The sequence below is a fragment of the Cebidichthys violaceus genome, unplaced genomic scaffold (genome assembly GCF_023349555.1).
Source record: "Cebidichthys violaceus isolate CVI_PGR_0920_01 unplaced genomic scaffold, fCebVio1.0.p SCAF_30, whole genome shotgun sequence".
Taxonomy (NCBI): Eukaryota; Metazoa; Chordata; class Actinopteri; order Perciformes; family Stichaeidae; genus Cebidichthys; species Cebidichthys violaceus.
The window spans coordinates 2,259,043-2,284,644 of record NW_027176484.1 but is presented as its reverse complement, the minus strand read 5'-3'; the positions used below and the strand labels follow the sequence as shown (position 1 = coordinate 2,284,644).

The 25,602-nt window shown below is 42.5% G+C and overlaps 3 protein-coding genes across 7 annotated transcripts in view; all 3 read left to right on the top strand.

The window, feature by feature from the left end:
- Positions 1–428: 428 nt before the first annotated feature.
- LOC137882206 (lactadherin-like) lies at positions 429–10,513 on the top strand. Of its 2 annotated transcripts, none has more exons than XM_068724383.1 (10): positions 429–643; positions 3,178–3,303; positions 3,395–3,526; positions 6,567–6,680; positions 7,206–7,387; positions 7,473–7,628; positions 7,738–7,882; positions 8,592–8,776; positions 8,865–9,020; positions 9,682–10,513. In XM_068724383.1, the coding sequence occupies exons 1-10, from the start codon at positions 568–570 to the stop codon at positions 9,823–9,825; spliced, it is 1,416 nt and encodes a 471-aa protein (XP_068580484.1). In that variant the 5' UTR covers positions 429–567; the 3' UTR covers positions 9,826–10,513. The 2 variants fall into 2 exon arrangements, with proteins under 2 accessions (XP_068580484.1, XP_068580483.1); XM_068724382.1 differs by having other exon boundaries at positions 8,574–8,776.
- Positions 10,514–12,019: 1,506 nt separating this feature from the next.
- Positions 12,020–16,358, top strand: LOC137882161 (hyaluronan and proteoglycan link protein 3-like). Its single transcript, XM_068724311.1, has 6 exons — positions 12,020–12,206; positions 12,738–12,908; positions 13,002–13,224; positions 13,319–13,464; positions 14,172–14,477; positions 15,346–16,358. The coding sequence occupies exons 2-6, from the start codon at positions 12,782–12,784 to the stop codon at positions 15,648–15,650; spliced, it is 1,107 nt and encodes a 368-aa protein (XP_068580412.1). The 5' UTR covers positions 12,020–12,206; positions 12,738–12,781; the 3' UTR covers positions 15,651–16,358.
- A 3,047-nt stretch (positions 16,359–19,405) lies between these two features.
- ppip5k1a (diphosphoinositol pentakisphosphate kinase 1a) overlaps positions 19,406–25,602 on the top strand; it is a 32,243-nt gene continuing 26,046 nt past the window's right edge. For all 4 annotated transcript variants that reach the window (XM_068724429.1, XM_068724431.1, XM_068724430.1 and 1 more), the window contains exons 1-5: positions 19,406–19,473; positions 23,552–23,972; positions 24,499–24,694; positions 25,188–25,278; positions 25,375–25,460. In XM_068724429.1, the coding sequence (XP_068580530.1) occupies positions 23,829–23,972; positions 24,499–24,694; positions 25,188–25,278; positions 25,375–25,460 (517 nt within the window). In that variant the 5' untranslated portion in view covers positions 19,406–19,473; positions 23,552–23,828. The remainder of the gene's footprint in view (positions 19,474–23,551; positions 23,973–24,498; positions 24,695–25,187; positions 25,279–25,374; positions 25,461–25,602) is intronic.

Sequence of the window (25,602 nt, the reverse complement as noted above, 5' to 3'; positions counted from 1 at the left end):
ACCAATCACTAAGCCTTAATGTTTAGGTAGCCTACTTGGCAATAAACCGTTTTCTGATTTATGTTAACGAGATGGAATTAGGTGAATAAACCCTGTAGCTAATTAGGTTTTCTTTATTAATCAAATAGGCTTTATGAAAGTAAACAAATAAATATGAAATAAATAAAAAATCACAACAAGAAGAAAAAAACAACCCACTTTGTCTTAATTGAATAGGCATCTTTTGTTCCAAGTTATAAGAATGACCGAAAATACAAGGCACCTCTAAATTAGTCAAAGAGCAACAATATGTATTGCACAAAGGCACAATAAACTACCATGGATGGATACAGAAGGACACGTTACTGTCTCGATGTGTTTACAGCGGAGCTCTCCGCCCATTGAACGTCACATGTCCTTAACTCGGGTATTATAATCCCAGCTGCCTCATTCATCCCCTTCGTACTTCCTTTATATGCCCGTCGGAATTCCGATATTTCCGACAGCCCTTTAAGGCAGCATTAGGTAGACGTTTAGCGCAGCGAACAAACAATCGTGCGGAACAAAACAAAGTAAGAGTAAACAACCATGAAACGTCCCGGAAATGTATTAACAGCTACGTTTGCAACATGTACTCTTCTACTTTGCCTGTGTTCAGTCAGAGGTAAGTCCTTTTTAAACCATTCGACACAAATCTGTTTAATCGCATTCATTCAGAGCTCTTGCTGTCTGTTGATGCTTTCTTGTGTAGAACCTCATAGGTTTCTACTTCTAACACCACACTTTGTTTTCCCCCAAATATTCCACTGGAGGACTTTGGCACAGAACTATGACAGGCCTAGCTAATCTTGTTTTCCATGCCATTTTTCTATGTATCTCATTAAGGTAGTTAGTTTACCCTTCAGTAGGTCTTCTCCTTTTACTGACTCTTGAGGATCTAGTTTTGTTTTTTCCTACTGGGTGTCAATGTCTCTTGGTGATGGGGAAAACTGGGGGCTTTTGTCTTTCCTCAGTAAACAACCACTGGATGCCAAATGTCTTTCATTGTATAGCTTTTAATGTAACAATTACAACGTTCTCTTCTTTATCATTTCCCATCCCCAAATTACCCATGAAATACATTCAGGGTTCAGTCATGGAAATATGCAGGTTTACCAGAACGCAGTAAATATGTCATTTGTAAGTCCTTCATCCCAACAGGCCATCGTATTATTGTCACGGTAGCATGAGTGATGAAATGTGAGACTACTCTGTTATTACATGTGAGGCTGCTCTGTTATTACAAAGTTCTATTTTACACAGTGATAATACCATAAGAGGCAGGTTTGTAAAATAGATGTTAGTGAAATGTAATTATTTCCTGCAAACATTTTATTTGAGCTTACATTTTAATGTATTGTTGACCATGTGGGCATCTTTCTGGTCATACAAAGAGATGGGAGGGGGGGGGGGGGGAATAACACCATTATGTGCTGTTGTCTGGAGTCGACACACACCAGCTGTCCACCCACCTGACTTCAGTTCAACTCCTTGCTCCTTGCCCACCTGTCAGTCAGGTGTGCTGCGTGTCCTGAGCCACTCTCGGGCTGCTGCGCTGTCATGTTGTGTAACCGCTCGTTCCTGAAAGAGCTGCATGCATCTGTGCACCCTGGCTAATCCTGCAAGCTCTTAATCCTGCACACGGACACGTTCTGTTGTCAGGGTTGGCTGCATAAAAACGTGTTATTTGTTGACACCTTACCTTTTATGAAAGTTCAATCCGTTGCCAAATGTTAATTTCAGCGAGAAATGCTAGCTGTTCTCCAAAAGACACCGTTTCTTAAATACAGAGCTGAAAAAGACAAACAAATAACATTTCAACATTTATTCATGGGGCGATTTTTTTAGGATTTTTGTAAACAATTTTATTAAACTTAACATCTCACTTTTCTTTTGTTGTTTAAAATGTTTCCTCTGCTCAATTAGATCGTCTGTCAAAATGCTCAGATTTGTTCTCACACTGTAACATGTCTGTTCCTCATCAAAGCCGTGTCTGCAATAGTTCTCAGAGGTTTGACAACAACAGTTAGAGAACGGTGACAAAAACCATGTCCGCCGACTCAATATCGTGATTCTAGGCCTCATTGTTGAGTCTGCAGTTTGCAGCATTCGCACAAAAAGGCTGTTGCTCGGAGCTTGAATGACTCTGACGTGGCATCGATGGTGACTCAACGGGGTTGGTTTGAAAAAAAACAGAACACGAAGTTAAGCCTTTGTAAATTTAACAGCTTCAGTGTGACTCATAAATCTGTGCCCTGCCACTCCCACTGGAGGTCTATACCATAATTTTCCTAATCCAGCCAGGATCTGTGACTCAGCACTTTGGGTGCACCGCTGCTGTTACAAAGGCCAGACACTGCAGCAACAAAGAAACGCAGTAGATCAGATTCAAAACTCAGCACTAAGAAGGTCACACAATGCCACAAATACATCCCAAACTCAGCATGCTATGTTACCATTGCCACTTTTAATGCTACAGGTAGTGCTATTGTGAGAACCCTGGTGATGTCATCAGAGGTATTGTGGCTTGGGTGTGTGGGGGTGTGGAGTTTGAAAGGCCTTTTAGCAGGGAGGGAGCGTCTAATAAAATTCACTTTTAACAGGAAGTATCGGGAATGTGGGATCTTGTATTTTGGAGTCTTGCTTTTTGAATCTATCTCTTCCTAAGTCCCCCCGGCTTTATGAAAGTGCAATACTAAATTGCTGGAGGCCACCTTTTTGAATGATTTGGTAATGATACTCTTTGTTTTCTCTTCTCAATCTTCTATATTTTCCTCTATTTAACTAAATCCATTCATTTGACCAGAATGAGTTGTGACAACCTCCAGAGAATTAGTGGGAGCTTGTTCTGCTCATCTGTGGCTTGAATTTAAGCGATAGCATAACAAGATCAGGAGGCTAAATGTTTCCACATTCACAGGCCAGCAATTGATGCAAAACAACATGTGTTGTTGCTGCACTGCACTGTCTGGTTCCCTGTAGCTACTGACAGTGGAGAAATTAGTGTCTCTGGTATTCACGGTAACGAGTCAATTACCACCGTTCGACAACGAAATGGGTCAAAATGCAAATTGCATAGGCGGTAGCTGTGTTGAGGTGTAGTGGGATGGATTCCTGATGAAGTGGTTTTATAACTCCCTGTTTCTCTCATTTCCTCAGGTGACTACTGTGAGGTGAATGTTTGCCATAACGGAGGAACATGTGTGACAGGGATAGGAGAGGATCCGTTCATCTGCATCTGTACGGATGGCTTCGGTGGAGACAGCTGCAACCTGACAGAGATCGGTACGGCAAAGTGGAACCTCTCGGAATGGAAAAAGGCCGGTTGCGTCGGACGTCTTTAAACCAGTTCTCTTCCTTCTTTCTTCATTCTCAGGACCCTGCAGTCCGAACCCCTGCAAGAACGACGGGTCGTGCAAGATCATCACTCCAACCAGACGAGGAGACGTTTTCAACGAGTACGTCTGCAAGTGCCAGCCCGGCTTCGAGGGAGTGCACTGCCAGACCAGTAAGTTCTTTTGTGGATGTGATTCATGAGTCTGAGTTGCCTCTCTTGCCCTGTGGATTTTATTCACATTCACCATCAATATCTTTAAATTTGTACTGTCAGTTGTTTTTTGTTGATATTTTGCTATCTATTCAATTCATTCGGAAAGCTTTTATTTAACCATGAAGGTGCTGACGTGCAGGAAACAAAAGCACGCAAATGAGAGTGAATGAGATAGAACGTCGAGCCAAATGTTTGTCCGACAGGCAGAGTAATAGAAATAGCAGTGCGGGCTCCACTTTCGGCAGACTTCTCTGTGAACACATGAGCATTTTCCATCCCGTCACATCATCAGCGGTGAAAGAGGTGCGTAGTCCGCTCAGCATTTCCATGAAAGAGCCTCATTCAGCGGGTTCTGCGGTCATTCTGTTTGGCTAATTACTAAAAGACCACTCCAAGTCTCTTAGCATGCAGACGCCCCCTCCTCGTAGGTCCAACACTGCAACCGTTTGTGCTCAAGCTCAACCAAATCAGATGAAGATGGAGTTTGATAAAAGTGAATCCTATCACATCCTCTTAATGTAATGACTCGGAAATTATCGCTGAATTTTAGGTTTATCAGTGGAAGAATGACTTGAAATAATTAGAAAAGGAAGGAAATAGAGGATTATTTTTCTCTGGCCGTGAAAACAAATATAAGTAACTTGCATGACTTTAATTCTTGCTATGACTGAAGAGGCCTTTTTATTGTGAATGAACAGCTCTCCCTCTCGAGCCCACAGCCTGACCACCAATTGTAGTCCTCATGCAGTGTGGTCGTCCACTCCCAAACATTTTCTAATTTTGATTCAGTCAGACGTCACAGGAGGTTTAAACCGTCCCATAAATGATATAGAGTAAATGCACAGACATACAGTCATACTTGGCACGAAGGGCACGTCAACAAAACATGTGAAAACTAATCCCAGCTCGAATCAGTGAGGCTATTTCACGGCCCTTCTCTTAGTAGGATCACCTGTTTCTCAGTGTTATCGGCTGTGTTGTGCCGGTCTTGTCACAGCCATACAGGCATGTGTTTCTAAGTTGTGACCAATCCTCTTAGTGTTAACGGGAAAAAGAATTAAACTGACCCGTGTGGCATTACATCAACCTGTCATGTGCTTAAATTCTGAAGTCTGGAGTTAGTAAGAGAGGTGAACTAAGGCCGGAGAAGTTACATTTAACTCAACATGTTCCCGTGGGGTCTTATTTTGTAGTTTGTACCGAATGTTAAACACATCTTGGCTCATAAATCAGCAGATTCAGACGTTTTCTTCTGTATCAAAAGTCATCCAGGTTGATTGTTGTCTGTGCAATAGGAAAACGAGCTGCTAGTAGCCAAAGCAGCAGGACTTTACAGGATACAGCTGCAACCAGAAAAACAGTTAAATACTCAGACATTCAATGTAGAATAGCTTTAGTGCATTGGTGACATTCATTGCAGGATAACGCTGACTGATGTTCCAGATGTGGTATTTTAACCACGTGATCGGACATCGTTCAGGGCACTGCGAGGCTCGAGAGAAGACAGGAAACTGAAGTTAGGCGTTGTCTTAAAAAGGAGCTTAACTTCAGTTTCCTGTCAAGGGAGCTTGTCCGATTTTCGTCAATAACTCTCTCATTATTTTTTCTTTCAATAAGCGTTTCAATATATTTCTATCTGTATCTCCTCCCATTGCATGCACACACAAAAAAATAATACAGTATGTGGCCTGTATTTAGTCAATAGCTTCATTTTCATCACCAACTACATTGATCTGGGCTATAATCTAGAATAGCTATAACAATTTAATGCAAAAATACATAAACAGATACAAACATTAGCTTTGTGTGTCATCCTGACACACCCACACACACACACACACACACATCGATCGACTCAGTTGGCTGTGATTCGCTAGTTGTGTTTAGCAGTAAGTGTTTAGCAAGCAACGGGAAGAGGAGCTGTACTCAGACCTGATCTGGCTGCAGTGAAGATTGTCTCAATTGTCTCAAAGGCGAGGTTTAGGGAAACATCATAAACATCCATTAAGATCCAGTCAAAACCTTTAATTTCAGGAAGGAGCCACTTTTTTTTTGGCCAGATCATAATGTATACATGCAAAGACTATAGTTACCAACGGAACTTAATACAGTTTTTCCGGCAAAACAGCTTCTTATCGGCTAGTTACTGGACTCAAGAGCCCAGATTTTTTAAAAGAAAAAAAAAGTATTATATTGCTTGGTCTTATGTCTGAATAGTGGTTGAACTGTCATCTCTCTAAAAAATTGTTTTAGCATCCCCCTGGGAAAATAATCAGGCCCTTTTATCACGTCATCATACTGAGCTAGACAAACCATGCAGACATCCTGGTCCAGCATGCCACCTAGTGGACACTAGAAAGCATTACGTGTGCAGTACAGGAAGTGACCACAGGCTTGCTTCGTTACTATGGCTACTGTGGAGGAAAACAAGGCGTTTGTCTGTGAAGCAAGATCTTAAGTTGATCGAGACAAAGCTGGGAAACCGTGCATTTGACAATTTTATCAGCAGAAATACAGAATATATTGTAAAGAGACGTTTGTCCGGCTGTCAGAGCTGTTATTATTATTATACAGTACACAATACATAAACAGTTTGTGGGCTGACTGATGATGAATGGATAGAACCTCCTAAAATCTCCTGCGTATGTTCACATTCATCGAGTCACGGCGCAGAATTACAATTATCAACCGTGACCTTTCACCTTTAACTGGCTGAGCCCTTTAAGCTGGCTGCCAAGAGGGTCCCGCCTCCTCAGTGCTGCCCTCGGGGTCACTTCTGTCATCGTGAACAATTTAAGAGAAACTACTTATGTTGGAGACACAGTCAGGCTATTGTAACCCTCCACCTGCCTCAACCTCCCTCCGTTCTCTGTCTGAGGGCCCGTTTGTGGCGCAGGTGTGCACCACATCTCTTAACAAATCATCTTTTTTGTGAGTCCTGACAGACAGTTAGTTTGAGGAGTTGAAAATAATGCAGTGAGTTGCTGTCTTTGTTCAGATGTGAACGACTGTGCCAACCAGCCCTGTAAGAATAGAGGGATATGTCGGGATCTGGACGGCGACTACACGTGCCAATGCCCCTCACCGTATGTTGGAAAGCAGTGCCAGCTAAGTACGTCCTACTTTTCCTAAAAAAAAAAAAAAGTTTTCAAAAGGTGTAAATGAAATCTAATTTCAGTATTTTACTCGTAGTGGTTAGTCAAGCATAAGTAAAAGTGATTTTAAGTGGAAAACTTTGAAAATACACAATAAAGTGCCTAACGTTTTTTTAACATTAGGCACATTAGGGTGATCGTGGCTAAGTGGAGAGCAGGGCTGTCTTTCAATCAGAGGGTCGGTGGTTCAATCCCCAGCTCCTGCTCCACTAGTCTCATGTCAATGTGTCCTTGAGCAAGACACTTAACCCCAAAATTGCTCCTGTCTGCCTACGGTGTGTAGATAGATACTGAATTGTAAGTCGCTTTGGATAAAAGCGTCTGCTAAATGACTGTAATGTAATGTTAACACCACAAAAAAGTTGCAATGTGATTTAAACTGTAGAGAGGTAAAACAAAAATTCAAAACTCCTCACAAACAGGAGAACGTGTAGTAACTTGCTTGATAATATTTGATATTTAATTTAATATTTGTGTCCCAGGTTGCATTTCTCTGCTGGGGATGGAGGGAGGAGCGATCGTGGAGTCCCAGATTTCAGCTTCCTCTTTGCACTTCGGCATTCTGGGTCTTCAGCGCTGGGGCCCGGAGTTGGCCCGGCTCAACAACCAGGGCATCGTCAATGCCTGGACCTCAGCCGCCCACGACAGGAACCCCTGGATCGAGGTGGGAGAACCGACCTCCGAGCACTTTAAAATCACGAGGCTGCTGACCGAGAGCTGACTAACACCTGTTCTCTTGTTGACGACAGATCAATATGCAGAAGAAGATGCGTCTGACGGGCATCATCACGCAGGGTGCCAGTCGCATGGGTACGTCCGAGTACATCAAGGCCTTCAAGGTGGCGAGCAGCTTCGACGGAAACGCTTATGTCACTTACAGAGAGGACGGCCAGCGGAAGGACAAGGTTGGAGGACCGCCCTTATGTTTAAACACAAGTAACTCACAATGTCTACCAGCAGAACGCTTCTCTTTCTTCCGATACTCGCCTAATTTCCTGTGTCCGTGGGCTGCAGGTTTTCATTGGCAACACAGATAACGACAGCACCAAGACCAACCTTTTTGACCCTCCTGTCGTGGCCCAGTACATCCGCATCATCCCCGTGGTTTGCCGCAGGGCCTGCACGCTGCGCATGGAGCTGGTGGGCTGTGAACTCAATGGTAAACACGCAGAACACATCCGGTTACAAATGAAATGTGCACAACCGGTACAGAAGCTTACTATTATGACAAATGTGATGTTATTGAAAAGGAACTACAAAGTTAAAGCCTCTGTGAACTTTCCATTTTGAACATTTGTTTTTCAAAAATATATATAATACTCCTTGAAGCAGTCTCTTTTGTTTCACTGTCTCCTCTGTCTATTGTTTTGGTGGGTTTATTTCTTCTTGCGCTTAAAGCTGCATGACGTGGCTTCCATCCAGCCGTGGTCAGATAGAATATGAATGGTATAGACAGTATTCTGTGTGTAGACCTCACTGTGCAACAGTTAAAGCAGCAATTCCAAGCACACACGCACAGAGCGAGAAAAATAACACCGCCATCTTCTTGTCCTTCTTTAAACGTAACACACTTACACAGAAACATGGTGGATGTTTACACACACTCCACACACATTAGTGCATGCATTCCTCTGCTCTGTACGCCTCTTTCTGCTTCGTCTTCTTGGTCGGTCTTGGGTGTAAAAATGATTTGAATCAATCACATTCTTCTGAATATTTCTTCAGATGGATGAAAGTTGAATTTAATTTCTTCGGGTGTGTTCTTTTTTTTCTTCTTCTCTTTCCTCTTTCTCTTTCTGTCACTTTTGGTTTCCCCATCCTCCCTCTTTCCGCCCGCTTTTGATTCACAGTCTATTCAAACACGGCAGGTTGCTCAGAGCCTCTGGGAATGAAGTCTCGCCTCATCTCGGATGGGCAGCTTTCGGCCTCCAGCTCTTTCCGCACGTGGGGCATTGATACCTTCACGTGGCACCCTCAGTTCGCCCGACTGGATAAGCAGGGAAAGACAAACGCCTGGTCTCCTGCACACAACAACCGCTCAGAGTGGATCCAGGTGAGGGGGATGGGGGAAATGTCACTACTGGTAAAAGTGTCCTTGCAGGTGTTGCAGAGTATCAGTGTTTCCTTTGTTCCTTCACCAGGTCGATTTAGAGAAGACGAAGCGCCTCACAGGCATCATCACTCAGGGCGCCAAGGACTTTGGGGTGGTGCAGTTTGTGACACTGTTTAAAGTTGCCTACAGTAACGATGGAGAGTCATGGAGTATGGTGAAGCAGGAAGACACCGGCAATGATAAGGTCAGACATGTGTATATATATATATATATATATATGTACGTCTTCATAAATGAGTCTCATTTCAATGCAGAGCCTTTTTTTTCTGATGCATTTTTGCTTAAAAAGTAACACTTAAAGTTTGTAAAATGAAGTCAAACCCTTTCTGTTCTCTATTTTCCTTCATGATGCTGAGATGTATTTTTTTTATGTCTCTTGCCCGAGAAGTGGAGCCGTGGCTTCTCTCTCCAGAACTAGGACATTGTTAGTTACAATAGCCGGACCCAGATGATCCAATAAAACTGTAGCTTTGATGTTTTTACTGAGCGCAGAGCCGCAGCAGGCTCATGGCGTAATGACGCTGCCCGGGGGCTTCGTCCGAAAGGCTCTGAACGTCTGGGGTGGGGCTGCAAGGATCTGGGTCGTCAGGTTGTCAGAAGGCAGCACAGCTCAGTTTGATTAACAGCCCCGGATGGTCCGCTCAATAAGACATTCAGCCGACGCATTAACCCAAACGTGTACGTTGCAGGATGCCCACTTCCTTCCCCATCACCTGGTTCTTTACAACAGAATTGTCCGCTCTTTGCGAACTGAACACACTTAGACAGAACATGCTTTATACAACAACTTCTGCTTAATAGTTGATCGTTTTTACTTTAACCATAACCGTGACGTTTATTCCCAGCTTTTCCAAGGCAACGTTGACAACAACACCCACAAGAAGAATCTATTCGAGCCTCCGTTCTACGCCCGGTACGTCCGCGTCATCCCCTGGGAGTGGCACGAGCGCATCACTCTGCGCATGGAGCTGCTGGGCTGCGATGATTAGAAACTCATCAGTCAGTCATCTTCTCAGTGCTCCATCCTTCATCCGGTCGCTCCATCGCCTCAAAGCACAGCAGGGGAATAAAGGTCCCGTTGGCTGCTGGGACTGTGACACTTGTAGCACTTTCTAACTTTAATGTTTAATGTTAATAATATTGTTTTGACATTGCTCACAGAGAGTCCTTTATGAAGTGATACGTTGAATTTGAATAGCTTTGGATAAACACTAAATTTGCTCTTAGTTCGTAGTATTTACTCATGATTTCAGGTTCTCGTAAGTCGGTAGACGTGATAGTTGCGCTCTTCACCTCTTCCAGTTGTACTCAAAGCTAAATTGCCAGTTTTAACCAGTTAGCGACCCGACCTATTTGTTCTAACAGTCTGCAGAGGACAGATGACAAACCGCGGTTTAGTGACTCGAGCACGAATGACGCAGGGCCTGTGCAATAATATTTGGGCTTTCCGACAATCCTGGAAGAGGTTATGTCCAAGAGTAGAAAATGTAATCTTTCAAATTTGAACTGCAGCCCTCCGATCTGTCAATCAAGTGACTTTTCATGTTTTCTTTCCACATTTCAGCACATTTTTCCACTTCATTCTTACAAATAGTTTCATCGCATTTAAATCCTTTTTACAACAAATGTGAACTATGTAGACAGATGTGTAGAAAATAAACATTGTTTTACATTCTTTTTTTATTATTGTTATTCATTGCTGGTCTTGAACTGAGATCGTTTATTAAATATTTTTAAAAAGGAATTGTTTCTTTTAGCTGTTTCAAGAGACACAAAACATGTCTTTGTCATGTGGTATGAATTGATATACTGAATGTCACCAGTTACATAATAGCTTATTTCCCACTGCTGGCTATAAGAGTCCCATTAGGTCAGACAATGTCCATGCCTGATCAAATGTTCCGCATGAGCAGACTGGTCATTGAGGCCACATACATACAGGGGACACAAAGGGAGCAGCATGAAGGAGAGGAACTGTCCGTTTAGGAAGCGTTTCTGCATTGTTCAGAAGCTGGTATAACTGTAGCATAACGCTGGCCAAAGATAACAGCAGAGGAAGGTAACGTATGACTTTGTATTTAATGTGAAGCTCTCAGAACAGAATTCAACTCAAACATTTCCAATACAAACCTGCTGCGTCTCTTCACACACTGTCCCAACCACGACAGATATGTTGGGATTCTTCTCTGGGCTACCGGGCTTTGGTCTGCTGTTAACACGAGTAATTACACCCTGTTAGGCACTCAAATCCCTGCTAAACTCACAGTGCTGGTATGTCTGGCCCCTGGCAACAACCTTTCATCTCTACGAAATGAATACGGTGGAGGACGGAGCATCTCCAACACATCTGTCCTCACTGTGGGTGTCTATGCCTTACTGCATAGATGTGTATTTCTCGCATGTTTTGCACAACGTAGCACATTTTCCTATAAAAGATCACAGAGCCTCCGGGAGTAAAAAAAAAAAATACAGCTACCAGCTGGAGTCAAACAGCCTCTGCAACAAACATCTGCTTTCAGAGAGTTTGGGATTTTTCCTCCACAAACAGCTGTACAACATGAGCTTAAATCGTATGGTTGGCCCTACTGTAATAAGAACAATAGTGATTCTGTAACTTGGGTTTAGAGAAAAACAACTCATCTCTACTTTAAGATGGTTAGTAATTCACCAAGTGCACTTAAACTGCCTTGCGGTATAACATGTTATCACATTTGATAAAATCATATTTATTCACTCTAAAGCAGAGTCAGCAGTCTGAACCCTCTCCTAAAATAAAACTGAACAGTTATAGGATAAATAACATGGTGTTTAGTTTGAGATTCAACTGGAAACAAGTTTTTGGGTAAAATGTTATGTTTTTGTAGTTTTGCAGAATATGTTGGTAAAATGCAAAAAGACATTTAGAAAAGCACATTTTACAAATTTACTTCTAAAAAATAAACAAAAAGCAATATTTTTTGGTTCCAATCTTAATTTGCGTAGCTCTACTTTAACTCTAAATGTGAGATACTGATGGATGAACTTGGGGACATATTGTCCTCCATTCCTCACTGCAGAAACACCCTCAGGTAGGTTTCCAGTCCAACAGCTTGATCGCGGTAGTTCAGCATTACAGCCCTCTCACTCTTTAACCAAACGTTAGATTACACGAATCCCTGACTGACTACAGATGCACCTGTTTTATTTTAGACTGGAGGAGACTTAAAATGACGCTTTTTGGTCTTTGACCAGAAACCCACTGTGCGCTCACCTGCGACCTCTTGAAGAAACGGATTTATCCTCATCGGACTTCTGACTTCTGCTCCTCAACCTCGAAGCTTTCCTTTCGACACGGATTTAAACCACGCAAGCAGAATATCAGTGTTTTACGGTAAGTGAGGAAAATAAATAAATACAAATATGTTCTGTAATCTTTATGACACGAGTCACTTTATTGGTCAAATGAGCTTCTGAAATTCGCTTTACGATTTTGTAAATGTATGAGACCTTTTGTATTTGGACTTCTTCACTGTTTTGTTCTGACCTGGCGTCCACGTATCTTACGTCGAGTCAAACAATGTCACAGGTGATAACTGAAGTAGTTCCAGACAACCCGCAAAGCTGGAAATATTCTGCAAACAATCAACATTTCTATCTTTTACATCAGCCTTTGAAAGCAGCAGTGCTGTAGCGCCAGAATGCATAAAACATTATTTTAACTATCACATAATATAAAATGCCTAAAAGTTGTCGAAGTGACAAAATTACAGTTTCATAAAAAAAAAAGAAAGACTCAGTAACATGGTGTAATACTGACCTCTACTGACACTGTACGGTCAAAACATCCGAAGTTACAAATACAGCAGGTTATGCAAAAAATAATGCAGTTATACAGAAGTAATTATTCCACTGTGATTTTTAGGGACAGAGGAGCCGATCCGATTTGTCTTTGAGGATCAGGATTAGATGATGTTCTGTTGCCTCCGAACGCTGCTGTTGTTGGGAGCTCAGCTGGTCGTCTCCCTGGCTGCCCCCACAGCCCCAAACAACTTCTTCTACCATGACTACCTCAATGGACATGGCAACAATGAAAGTATGCACGGGATGAATGTTACTTCATGTAAAACGCTGCACTACGTCTTCTGTTAGTCCACATTCACAGCTGTAACGTCTGCATTTCCTACAGTTCATTTCAGTGGTGTGAAGCTCCATGTGGACTCTGCTCAGCCGTCAGTGTTTGCGGTCAGAGGGGGTAATGCCACCATGCCGTGCAGGTTTTGGTACGAGCCTGAGTTGAGCTCGCCAAGGGGGGTCCGGGTCAAGTGGTCCTGGCTGCCTGCTGCTGGGGGACACGAGACAGACGTGCTGGTGGCCATCGGCTCCCGCAGTCGTAGTTTTGGGGCCTTCAGGTTGCTGGAAGGACAAAATGATTCATTCATGATTGACTTTTTTTCTCCGTGAGCTTGTTTTGTGTTTTAACTCAGAGTGTGTCTTGTCGGTCAGGGGCCGAGTGCAGCTCAGACAGGATTTCCCAGGAGATGCCGCACTTGTGATGACTCACCTTCTGTTGAATGATACAGGAAGGTACCGCTGCGAGGTGGTGGACGGACTGGAGGACAGGAGCACTTCAGTTTATCTGGAGTTACGAGGTACAACGTGTCCATATACCATGACTTCCACCCTCATTTAACACAGCCATCTTTTGTTTCATTCAGAGATCCGTTTAAAATAAAAATAGAATTGGTATACATATATATACATGTGTATATATATATATATATATATATATATACATACATACATATGCATACATGTATATATATATATATATATATATATATATATATATATATATACATACATGTATATATATATATATATATATATATATATATGCGTGTGTATATAGACACACATGTGTATATATACATATATATATATATACACATATATGTATGTATGTATGTATGTATGTATGTATGTATGTATCTGATACAAGTTATGGTCAATCCTGGAATCAAATGTGTTTTAAGGTTTTTCTTGCTTGCTGACAATTATTAAAAACAATTATGATAAAAATGTAATCATGTCTGGCAATATTAGAAGTCTCATTGTTATCACTGATGTGTGTAGTAATAGTAGAAGCAACATATTAAAAGTAGTAGATATTTAAGTTGTACAAGTATTAGTTGTCGATGAATTGAATTAATTGGAATTTTACCTTGCAGATATTTTGACTCATAGACAAAAGCACAAGTGTTACTAATAACATTAATGATGGCTATGACTCAAAGTATGTGGACCTTTGAGGCCCACATACTTTGTGTAATAGTGTCCAATCAATTCCTCCACTCAGGGGTGGTGTTTCCCTACCAGCACCCTGGTGGTCATTACCACCTCAGCTTCCTGGGAGCCCAGCAGGCCTGTGAGGAGCAGGACTCCACACTGGCCACCTTCACACAGCTCTTCCAGTCCTGGAAGGAGGGCCTGAACTGGTGCAATGCAGGCTGGCTGGCCGACGGGACGGTCCAGTACCCCATCACCCGGCCCAGAGTGCCCTGCGGCGGGCACGGCCTCGCCCCGGGTGTCCGGAGCTATGGCAGACGGCACAGTCTGCACCTTCATCGCTACGATGTCTTCTGCTTCTCCTCTTCACTCCGAGGTGAGGTGGTGTGAGCCCGATAATGTCACAGGTTCAAGATCTGGATTCGAGAAAAGTTGTTGTTTTTTTCCCAGCACCAGTTTGAAAAGCACAAGTGTTACTAATAACATTAACGATTGCTCTATTCTGTGGGACAGCAAGCCAGCATGCACAATTAGCCCTCTTCACAGCAGTCACTTTGACACGTAATTGCAGAGTAAACACAGGTGTAATTGATAATATCGATTACGGCCCTGTTCTATAAAGTGTTACAGCTGTTCCATAGAGCCAGCGTTTTGCAATAACAGGGCCCCGGTCCAACAAAATGGAAAAGGGCCATAATTAATTTGATTGATTACACCTGTTTACTCTGTAAACATAGCAGCTGTGAAAAGGGCTTATCGGGACCCTGAAACCAAAGCAGCGAATGTCATTATTTACACCTGTGCTTTTCTTGCTGTGACAGGTCAAAATGTAGTGTGCAGCAGCCAACTCTTTTAATTAACTAAGAGCTTCAAGACATCTAACGCAAATCAATTAGTCATTCAGTCAAACCCTAGAAAAGTTAGATGATGAAAAATGAGAAAAACGCTTATGAGCACTAACTGTTAAACACACTATGATTTGAACCTTTGAAGCTCATCTTTAGAAGATTAATTATGCTGTACATTTTACAAGTTTTTCCTCAGTTTTCATCCTTATTAATGTTTTCCAGCAAAGGTTTCCCACCTTACAAGCTAAATAAGCAGAATAATAGGATCAAAAAATAATCCGTTTAAATATCAGCCTCATGGCATGGCAGTTAAAATTAGATTAACTGCATGTAAGAGCTTTATCCAGCCTGCAGACGTTTTCTCTTAATGTCACAATAAATGTGTTTTCTTCAAAGGGAAGGTCTACTATCTTCAGCCGCCTCACGAGATGAACCTGACTGAGGCTCAGCAGGCGTGTCAGGAGGACGGAGCGGAGGTCGCCAAAGTCGGACAGCTCTACGCCGCCTGGAAGCTGAAAGGGCTGGATCACTGCGACGCCGGCTGGCTGGCCGACGGAAGCGTTCGGTATCCCATCACCAAGCCACGAAGGAACTGTGGTCCCTCTGAGCCCGGGGTGCGCAGCTTTGGCTTCCCACCTCCTCAGCACAAGCACGGAGTCTACTGCTACAAGTCCTCCTCTTCTGTGGGGTCAGAAGTGTAACGTTGAGCCAGGTTTCTTGAAAACATGCCGTCACTCGTCGCGTAACGAGAAAGATCTGAGTGATGTTTAATAGAAGAGGAAAGCAGAAGAGAAAAAAAAAGCTTTTATGCAAAACAAAACTACATTTACTTTTTCAGACATTCCTCTTTTCTTTTCATGTGATGTACTGGATCGGGAACCACTGGTGTAAAACCTTAGTCCTACTTTTATTTCTACATCATACTATATTTTGCTCTTCTCGTTTTGCACACGAGACCAAAGCCTTTACTTTACTAGGATGTTTGTTTCACTATTATGCTAGTCAGCATTAATACAAATTTGAGCTTATTGAAATTACTGATGAAAGCTGTGACATTGTGATTCAAAGCGGACATTGAGGTTCTACCTTATAAGCGTTGTGGGAGAAAAATGTATGCGTGTTCAATCATATTCATTGTGTGGAATTAAGTCAGGTATCTCCACAGTCTCACAGTCGAAAAGTTATGCATGGTCACATTTTAGATGTACTTCTCATTAAAATGATGGGAGTTCACTTTGAGGCCTGTGGCAGTGTCACATAAGAGACAGGACGTCTGAGTGCTGCAAGGTCAGCGTCACCGGGTAAACTCTTTCACACAGATACAATGTCTCGTTCAGGCCGTGATGCAAACATCATGTATTTATGTTTATGTCATTTCAGAACCAAACCTATATGGAAGAGTGAGCATGTGTCGATCAATAAATAAATAATGACAACTGAAAAATAATAAAGAGACATTTGGTTAATTCTTATTAAGCAACCTTCAGTGGATCTTGCCTCAGTTAGCAAGTCATAGTCATCATTACTATATCATCACTGTCATCATCATCAACCTCAACCTCTAACCTGTTCTGATGTAACTCTGCTGACAAAATCCTGTCATCATAATGTAAGCAATTTGGTCTAAAGACTGATTTCTCGCTGTGTGTGTGTGTGAACACTGTTGTAGGAGTTGACCATGTGAGTTATTGTATACGACTGAAACACGGAGAACACAGCTACTCTTACATTTCTAAGATGTTTCACATTGTTTAATAGTAGTCAAATGATTGCTGTTTAGAGCTGTGACTGTTTTTAGCCGTATGTCACTTCCCGCTGATTCTGATTATATAATTAACAATATATTACTTGGGGTAGATTGCTGTTCTGTAAAACTGGGCAGCAGGGCCATTGGGTTCCAATACGATGGAAGAATAAATAGCAGTGCTAACAGCAACAACTCTGCACACTATAAGCTTTAAACTTTAAACTATATTACGAACTTTATTGCATCAAAAAATCCACAGATTAATCGAAAACTTGATTCTTGCTCTGTACATGGATAAATGAATATTAAATCGCATGTCAACTATTGTTGCTAACATACTCCCATTGGCCCACGTTTATTTATTTATATTCATTTATTTTATTCATATATTTACCCTGGTATGTGCTTGCATCATAGACTAACAATTTTCTTGCATACGGTCATTCTATTGCCTTGACTTTTAATTTGACATATTGTTCATTCCGGACTACCTGTCTTGCTTTGCGTCTCTCTTCAAAAAAACGATAAAACAGACTATCAGAACGAACCAGGACATTCTGATGTAGCATTTCAAAATTAAAGCCCTTCAAAATCACAAGACAAGAGCAAAAAACAGATTAATTGGTTCTCTTTTCTTCTTTGCTAGCATGTCACCTCGTGACTACCAGCTCTTTAGCATGTTGGACACACCAGCATGACACGTAAAATGAATGACTCGTAAAATGAAGTTCCCATCCAATAACACTGGTCTGCAGAAGCCTGCTGTGGGATGAGGGCTGTTTAAAACTGCGACCGTAATATGAGAGAAAAAAACATGTCAAGCTCAAGTCAAATACTTGTGCTTGACATGTTGTATTTGACTTGTGCTCGACATGTTTTTTCTCTCATATTACGGTCGCATTGTCATAGCAAAGGGGGGAGTAGGTGAAGGAAGCAGGAAGAGATGGAAGACACGCCACACAAACAGCTGTTCACCGCTCGCTGCCGGCCGGTTCTCGTGTTAAAAATGTCCGCTTAATAATTAAACGCTCGATAAAATAATTTTCGGCGTTAATTAATTAATGCGTTAACGCAAAAAAAAAAAAAAAATACCGTGAAACCGGTATAATCTTAGAAAATACCGTGATATACATTTTTGGTCATACCGCCCAGCCCTAACTGATGTGTCGTCATGAACACAACTCATCTGCAGAGACACTTTAGTCTGATGAGAAGAAGAAGAAGAAGAAGAAGAAGAAGAAGAAGAAGAAGAAGAAGGAGAAGAAGGAGAAGAAGGAGAAGGAGAAGGAGAAGAAGAAGAAGGAGAAGGAGAAGAAGAAGAAGAAGAAGAAGAAGAAGAAGAAGGAGGAGAAGGAGAAGGAGAAGGAGAAGAAGAAGAAGGAGAAGAAGAAGAAGAAGAAGAAGAAGAAGAAGGAGAAGAAGGAGAAGGAGAAGAAGAAGAAGAAGAAGGAGAAGGAGAAGAAGAAGAAGAAGAAGGAGAAGAAGGAGAAGGAGAAGGAGAAGGAGGAGAAGGAGAAGGAGATGAAGAAGAAGAAGAAGAAGTGTTTTTTAGAGACTCCCTTCATCAAGTCTGTTCACTCAGCACATTTCCCTCAAGTACACAGTGGGAATAAAGAGCTGAGGGTCCTGAACGCATCACGACTGCAGAAACAGAGAGGCGTTCACTGCTCACTGAGATGATGCGTTGAAAGCTGATAAAAACCACAGTCTCAGTGACATGTGAACGTCTCATCTCCTCTGAAATATTCCAATGAGAACGGATCAGATTGATGAATGAGGACCACCGTCTCCACACACGTTGAGATGTACGTGACTATGTCCTAATCAATGTGTTACTGTGGATCATCATCGTGTCAGCCTCCTACAGACATCATCCAACATGTCACCACAGCATTCATTCACCGATCGATGTCAACACAGATTAATGAGACGCTGCTGATCTCAGTCAGGTCTGGAGCTAGAGGATCAACGTCAGACCAGAGCTGTTGGACTCAAAGACGGTTCAAGACTTCATTGATTACACGAGCTTCTTCTTTGTGTATCTGGTAGCTGAGTAGCTTTATGTCTCGTGGACTTTGACATTGATTTACCATCATTAAATAGTCTATTTACTTTAACACTATATTCTATACTAACTATTTTAACTCTGAATATTGGCCAATATGTTAGCTGTATTTACTCTTGCTGCTGTATTAACTCTGAAAGAGTCCATATACTATGACAGGCCTGTGATGTAGCTGCATGTTGGTCTTTAAGATGTGAAGGGGACATTTGAGTCACTGGTGTAGTTTTTCAGATTTTTTTCTTTTGTTTCTTTTACATCTCTTGTGTATTTCTTTGTGTTTAAAAAAAAAAAAAAAAAAAGTGTTTATTCCACCTGTTATTCTGATAAATAACCTGAATCCACTGTTAAATCCTTCATCTGCTGCAGCAAAACTCACCCGTCATCCCTTAAAGCTATATGAACATAAATCTGCAGACTTAGACTCACACACAACCGTTTCCATTCACTTCATTTAATCTTATCATATCTTATCTGATCTTATCTTATCTTATCTTATCTTATCTTATCTTAATAAATACACACGCAAACTGACTTTTTTGTTCGTTGTTCATTGGCTCATGTGTGTCACGCCTCCTCAAAGTTTTCCTCTTCTCCCATTGGTTGTTACAGACGTCCATCACCTGTGCGTCAACCCGGGAAAAAAAAGGTAGGTTTCACATGCAAACTGTCAAGCGAGCCGATGGCAGCGATACAAATCATCCAGCTACACTGTGTGAGTTCATCATTTTTAACGTTATTGAAACGTCATCGACACGCGTCACAGTCGGTAACATTAAATAAGTGCACAGACATTTGGCATTTTGCTTCAAAACGCGGACAAAATGGCAGTGGTAGTAGTTAGCTAGCTGAATGCTAAAATTAGCTAGCCGAATGCTAACATTACCTAACGGTAGCTAAATGTGTTTTACACTGCTAAAAATTACCGAGTGCTAACGGCAGCTAACGCTATGCTAGGTATGTGTGGGGGGAGTCCAGATCGGTTTATTATGTTATTATGTTATTATTATCTCAATTAATTGTTTAACATATTGTGGTTGACGTTTCAAAACTATCTACGTCTGTTCGTATTCTAGCCTCTAGCCTCTAAGTTACGTTTTGGTTTTTTTTTGTAAATATGTTTTATTGATTTTTCACAGGTTTTATCCCAATGAATGCAATTACAGATATACATTTAAAACCTCATTCCCGACCCTACCACCTACCCATTGTTGGGTTACAGGCTACACAACTTATACATTCAGGTAAACTCAGGTACACTCAGGTGACGGAGATATAGACATAAGATCAAATGCATAATAGAGAGAGAGTAAAACTAAGGAGAAAACCAAGAGGATAGTAGAGCATTACTCAGCAAAAATCTGAAAAGTCACAAAAAAATGAATAAATACAAATAAACAGGGGATCCACATTAGTCTTTGTCGAGAGGTTATTGTAAGGAGTCGCAGAAGTCTAGTAAAGGTCTCCGTACTGTACGCAAGGTTTGGGAGGAGCCTTTGAGTTTATATTTAATTTCGTCTTCAAGCAAACATGTCAAACATTCCCAAGTTCCAGCTTCTCCTTCGTGTGGATTTCCTGCTTCTCTTTGTCTAATGTGATAGAAAAAATGTATACATATATATTTTTTTCAGTTTTTGGATTGTTGCTCAAGCAAAACAAGCAATTTTCACAATCACTTGACTTGATTGATCAAGAAAACGAATGAGCCGATTTAATAATGTCACCGTCGGTTGCAACCATACGTAAATGTAAGTATGTTTAATTTATACTTCACTTAAAGGCTTTGGTTTCCATTCATGTAGGGACTGTTGAAACGCTGGACAGGTGTGAAGTTCTGGGGGTGAAAAACTGAATTCTTCTTCAAAATAGTCATTTGGGAAGACTCTGCGTATTGAAATCATTGGTGAAGAGAGAAGGCTGTTTGCTTAACTGTGGCTCATCACTTCGCTATTTGAATTAATAATTTGGCAAGAAATTACCGCCCAGTGGCGCCCACACTTCAGTCTGCCGGTCTGGTGAGGTGGCAACATGGCAACCACAAATATATTCAAAACTTTCCCTCCTTAAATCTAATCCCTAATGTCTTTGTTGAAACAAAGTTGTGGCACAGCTTCAGGCTCCGCTGTCCGTGAGGATAAATGCTGGAGGTGTCTGAGCCCGTTCCAGTAAGGAGTCCTGAGTCATCTGGTGCAAGGTGGGGCAGAGGTAGACGGCAGACATTTAGGAAAAAGGGCTCATTTCTGAATATGAAGTGGTGCAGTAGAGATCCAGAACTTCAGCCGGTGATTATTATTATCATCTGTGAGATGAAGAGAGAGGTCTTGACTCTGTCTCTGTGTTGAGCATCAGTTCATTTCCACGTGTGATTTCATGTTTTTACTATATTGTCATATCAGCCTCTATGGTAACCTTATGACAGACCTTCACTGTCACAGATGCATCTCAGGGAATAGGCAACTGTTTTCACAATCTATTACTTGTTAAAGTCGTTTTCTGGTTCCCAGCTTCTCAAGTTTAAAGATGTTGTGCTTCTCTATAATGGTAAATGTAATATCTTTAGTTTGTTGTTGCTGTTGGTCGGGCAAAATGAGACATCTAAAGGCATCACTTTGGGCTCTGTTAAGCATTGGTACTCTTTTTTTGGCTTTTTATTTTATTTTTGACGAATCAATCGATTTAATCTAGGAAATAATCAGCAGTTTAATCGATGATGATCTGTCGACAGATCAGTGAACGATTCTGCTTCCATGTCTCAGGATTGTGTCAAAAGTTTGAGACAGGATTCGATTTTTCAAGCTCCTTTTTTTTTTTAAAGTTTGTCATAATGGGGCTACAGGGGTTTGAACCTCCAAAGTCTGAAGTATAAAGAGGGCATGACCTCACTGGTGAGCTATGGCCCCTCTGGTAACTCAGCAGGTGTAATAAAAGAGATTAACTGTTACGCTCAAGCTCTGAAACACTAATCCACTTAGGCATGGAAAGAGTTTATTTTAAATCAACTCTGTGAGAGTGTGTGTGTGTGTGTGTGTGTGTGTGTGTATACCGGGCAACAGTGAAACATTTCTCCTGTTTTCTTATTTCCAATGCCTTAAATGGACGTGACCAACATCAAGGCACGGTACTTTGGTAATAACTGTGTTCAAATAAAAAGACGTTCGTACGTTCACATATACGTTTATTAAATACAACCGTTTACCGTTCTTCTGCACCTCGTCTTTCACCTGCTGAGTGTCTCTTTCCCATGAACATTTATTAGGTGGAAGACAGCGGTGAACTTAACCGCTCGACCAACCGCTTAACCGGCGGCGACGTTCATATGTTCATAAATCCGCCAGTGAATTATTTTCTCAATAAACCCACAATTTCCCCAAAGTTCCTAAGTTGACGTCGTTAAATAAGCCAATTTTCTATCATCGAAAACACAAAACATTTCATTTTCCGATATTTTTTTTCAATTATCAGAATAGTTGTCAGTTAATTTTTCTGCTGACTGACTTATTGATTCATGGACTTGCCGCTCTAAGTGAACATGCTGCCTTCATGCTGAACTATTATTTGTGGATCCCAGGAAGGTTATCTGAGTGCTTTAGGTCACAGGGACCTTCTGCTAAACCTGTGGAGGGAACTTGGTCTCGTTTGTGTTTCCTCAGCTTGAGCTCCCCGTGGCTTTTGGACAGTAATGCGTTTGTTTATCTCGTTTCGACCCCTCCTAGGCTGCTTATGTTAATAACAGTATTTTCCAGTGACCCGTGAGTGACTGTCCTTCAGATGGGTGTCTCATAGCGTGCCGGGGAGTAACGAGTAGCGGCGGTTTGTCTGCGGTACGACGGTCCTCATGGTCTCCGTGACTGGCTAATGTTTAGTGGAGATGCGGATCAGAGCCGAGCTGTCTGTGCAGCAGCAGCAGCAGCAGACTGCAGCGTCAGCGTTAAATGTGTAACAGTAGAGCGAGACCTGGAGGTAATTATTGCTCGAGCACACGGCCATTACTGCTCGAAAGTGACGGGGTAATAAGTGGGATCTAAAGTGCCACACTTGGTGTTTCTTTATTTAGTTGGAAAACCAAAAGTCACCCACACAGCTAAGAGACCTTCAGACTTATTTATTTATTTATGATATATGGATATCTGTACATTACGGTCATACATTACAGTCATTTAGCAGACGCTAAAGTATCTATCAGTATCTATCTACACAACGTAGACGCAGCTACGTTGGGGTTAAGTGTCTTGCTCAAGGACACATTGACATGAGTAGAGCCGGGAATCGAACCGCTGCTTTGAAAGGCGGCCCTGCTCTCCACTTAGCCGCGGCCACCCCACAGTATTTATGTGTAGATTGAAATGTGTCCCATATTGCAACCTTCATTCGACACCCCTCACTCACCCATTAACCTGATTGCACATAAGATGGACACACACACACACACACACACACACACACACACACACACACACACACATCTATCTGTACATTTTACTGGACCTCCGTTTCTCACTCTTATACTCTTCAGTCTAAACTTATGTTCAGTTTGCTTTTGTCCCGCTTGGTTTTTGTTCAGTTTATTCAAATAACGTCTGTTTGGTAAATTAGCTGCAACATTTTCAGAGACGAGACGGAGCTGCCGTCGCTTTTTACTCACTTATGTGTGAACAGTCAGCTGGTGAAATCCTACTTAGTCGTTCATTTTGTAGGCTTTGTGCAGCACGTACTGATACTGAGTATGTCGTCCGTTGTCCACACCACGAGGCCAAACCCTATGAATAATGTCGAATGTTTTGTCTCTCTTGTAGGACGTACAAATGGAGGACAGGACTGTCACCAGATAATCGGTGCTGAAGACCCTTGAGAAACCCATATGAGATGTGACGAATGAGCGACTTGAATAACGGCGTCGTCACAGAGGACTGAACCAATCGCCGATCGTTTCACACGCAACCTCCGCCCCACAAACGCACGCCTTCATCCAGAGTGGACCCGCCGCTGTCCCTCAGGCGTCGCACCCTCAAATCGGCCGTGTTGGCGTACGATGGCGCGGTGGGACGCTGAGGGTCGCCGCGGGGGACTGTGATGTCAGAGCCCAACAGCCCGGGCGAGAGCCGTCGTGGCGCTCCCAGATTCTTCGTGGGCTGCGAGGACGATGAGAGCGAGGCCCTGGACGACAGCATGAGGACAGAGATGGAGCTGTATGAGGACGACGAAGACACGGACTCGGTGAGACGTCAAACTACACTACCTCGCTACTGAAACGTGTTCGGTGCGAGCATCAGATAATCAGTGGATAATAGAGAATCGGATGCACTTAAAGTTAACCTGGTTATCACAGCAGGTCAGAGATGTATGTGTGGTATCTGTGCGGTTTTGCTAGCAGCCATTCCCTGCAAGCGCTCTTCGGTTTAACGCTACATGTGATTGGCCCACTAACGAGCCGGCAGCTTGCAATTTTCGTCGCACATGATGTGTTCGAGGACCTTTTTCATCCCGCCGGCGGGTTTTGTGGTTCAGAGAGTTAAGGACTATGGATGGGGCTATAGAATTAAATTTGAGATTTTCAATGACTTTCTCTGTCTTGGAAGAGGAGACACTACAGAAATCTATTCCTGTCGGTCGTTCAGTGTGAGGTTTTAGCGGAGATTTAAGGGACAAAGCTGCCGTTGTCTCTCTTGCTTCTTCGGACAGATTGTTGAATTGTTGTTCTCTCTCTCCCTCCCTCCCTCTCTCTCTCTCCCTCTTCGTTCAGCCCCCGGAGCGACAGATCGTGGTGGGGATCTGCTGCATGATGAAGAAGTCCAAGTCCAAGCCGATGACCCAGATCCTGGAGAGGCTGTGCAAGTTTGAGTTCATCACCGTGGTCATCTTCCCAGAGGACGCCATCCTCAACGAACCCGTGGACAGATGGCCTCTGTGTGACTGCCTCATCTCCTTCCACTCCAAGGGTACGACACACACACACACACACACACACACACACACACACACACACACACACATATCACACACGTCTTCATTTATTATACACGGACCATGTTTGATGTGTTTCAGACAAAGGTGATATCTATGTCCGAAGGCATTAATGTTTTCGTTTGTCTGTCGGTCCCATTCCTGTCCACAGAAATCCTCAAAAACATCGCTAAAAAAAAAATATATGCCCGTCGTGACAATATAACCGTGTGGCGGGTTGTTTTTTTTTTGCCGTGACGGCGCCACACTGCTGTCTGTGCAGCACATGTACGCTGTCTGTCTTGTAATACAATGTCAGCATTACTTTTCGTCCAACATTCTGTCTCCCGATGTGAGTCTAGTCCTCAGCGTTTTCTCTCTAACGCCGTCTCAGCAGCTGTAACTGTGAACTCCCCCTCCCCACGTGTTTTTACCATCATGTTGTCCACAAGCTTTATTTATTGGTTCATCTCTCTGCATGTGCACCAGGCTTCCCGCTGGATAAGGCCGTGAGCTATGCCAAACTGAGAAACCCTCTGCTCCTCAATGACCTGAACATGCAGTACTACATACAGGACAGGTACTACTGAGATGTACTGGCTATTGGCTGAAGATTGAGAATAATCAAACAAGCCATAGTGTATTTATGTGTACATTTTATGTATTTGTTGAACAGGAGAGAGGTGTATCGCATCCTGCAGGAGGAAGGGATTGATTTACCGCGCTACGCTGTGCTGAACCGCGACCCGGACAACCCAGACGGTCAGTCTGCCGCCTCATTAATGATATTCCTTCTTGAAGTCTTTACTACAGTGGATGGCTGACTATATTCCTCAGGAAAAAAACAGCTCCAGTCCAGGCAGCATCCTGAGGCCATTATCCTAAATATAGCATCAAACGTGAC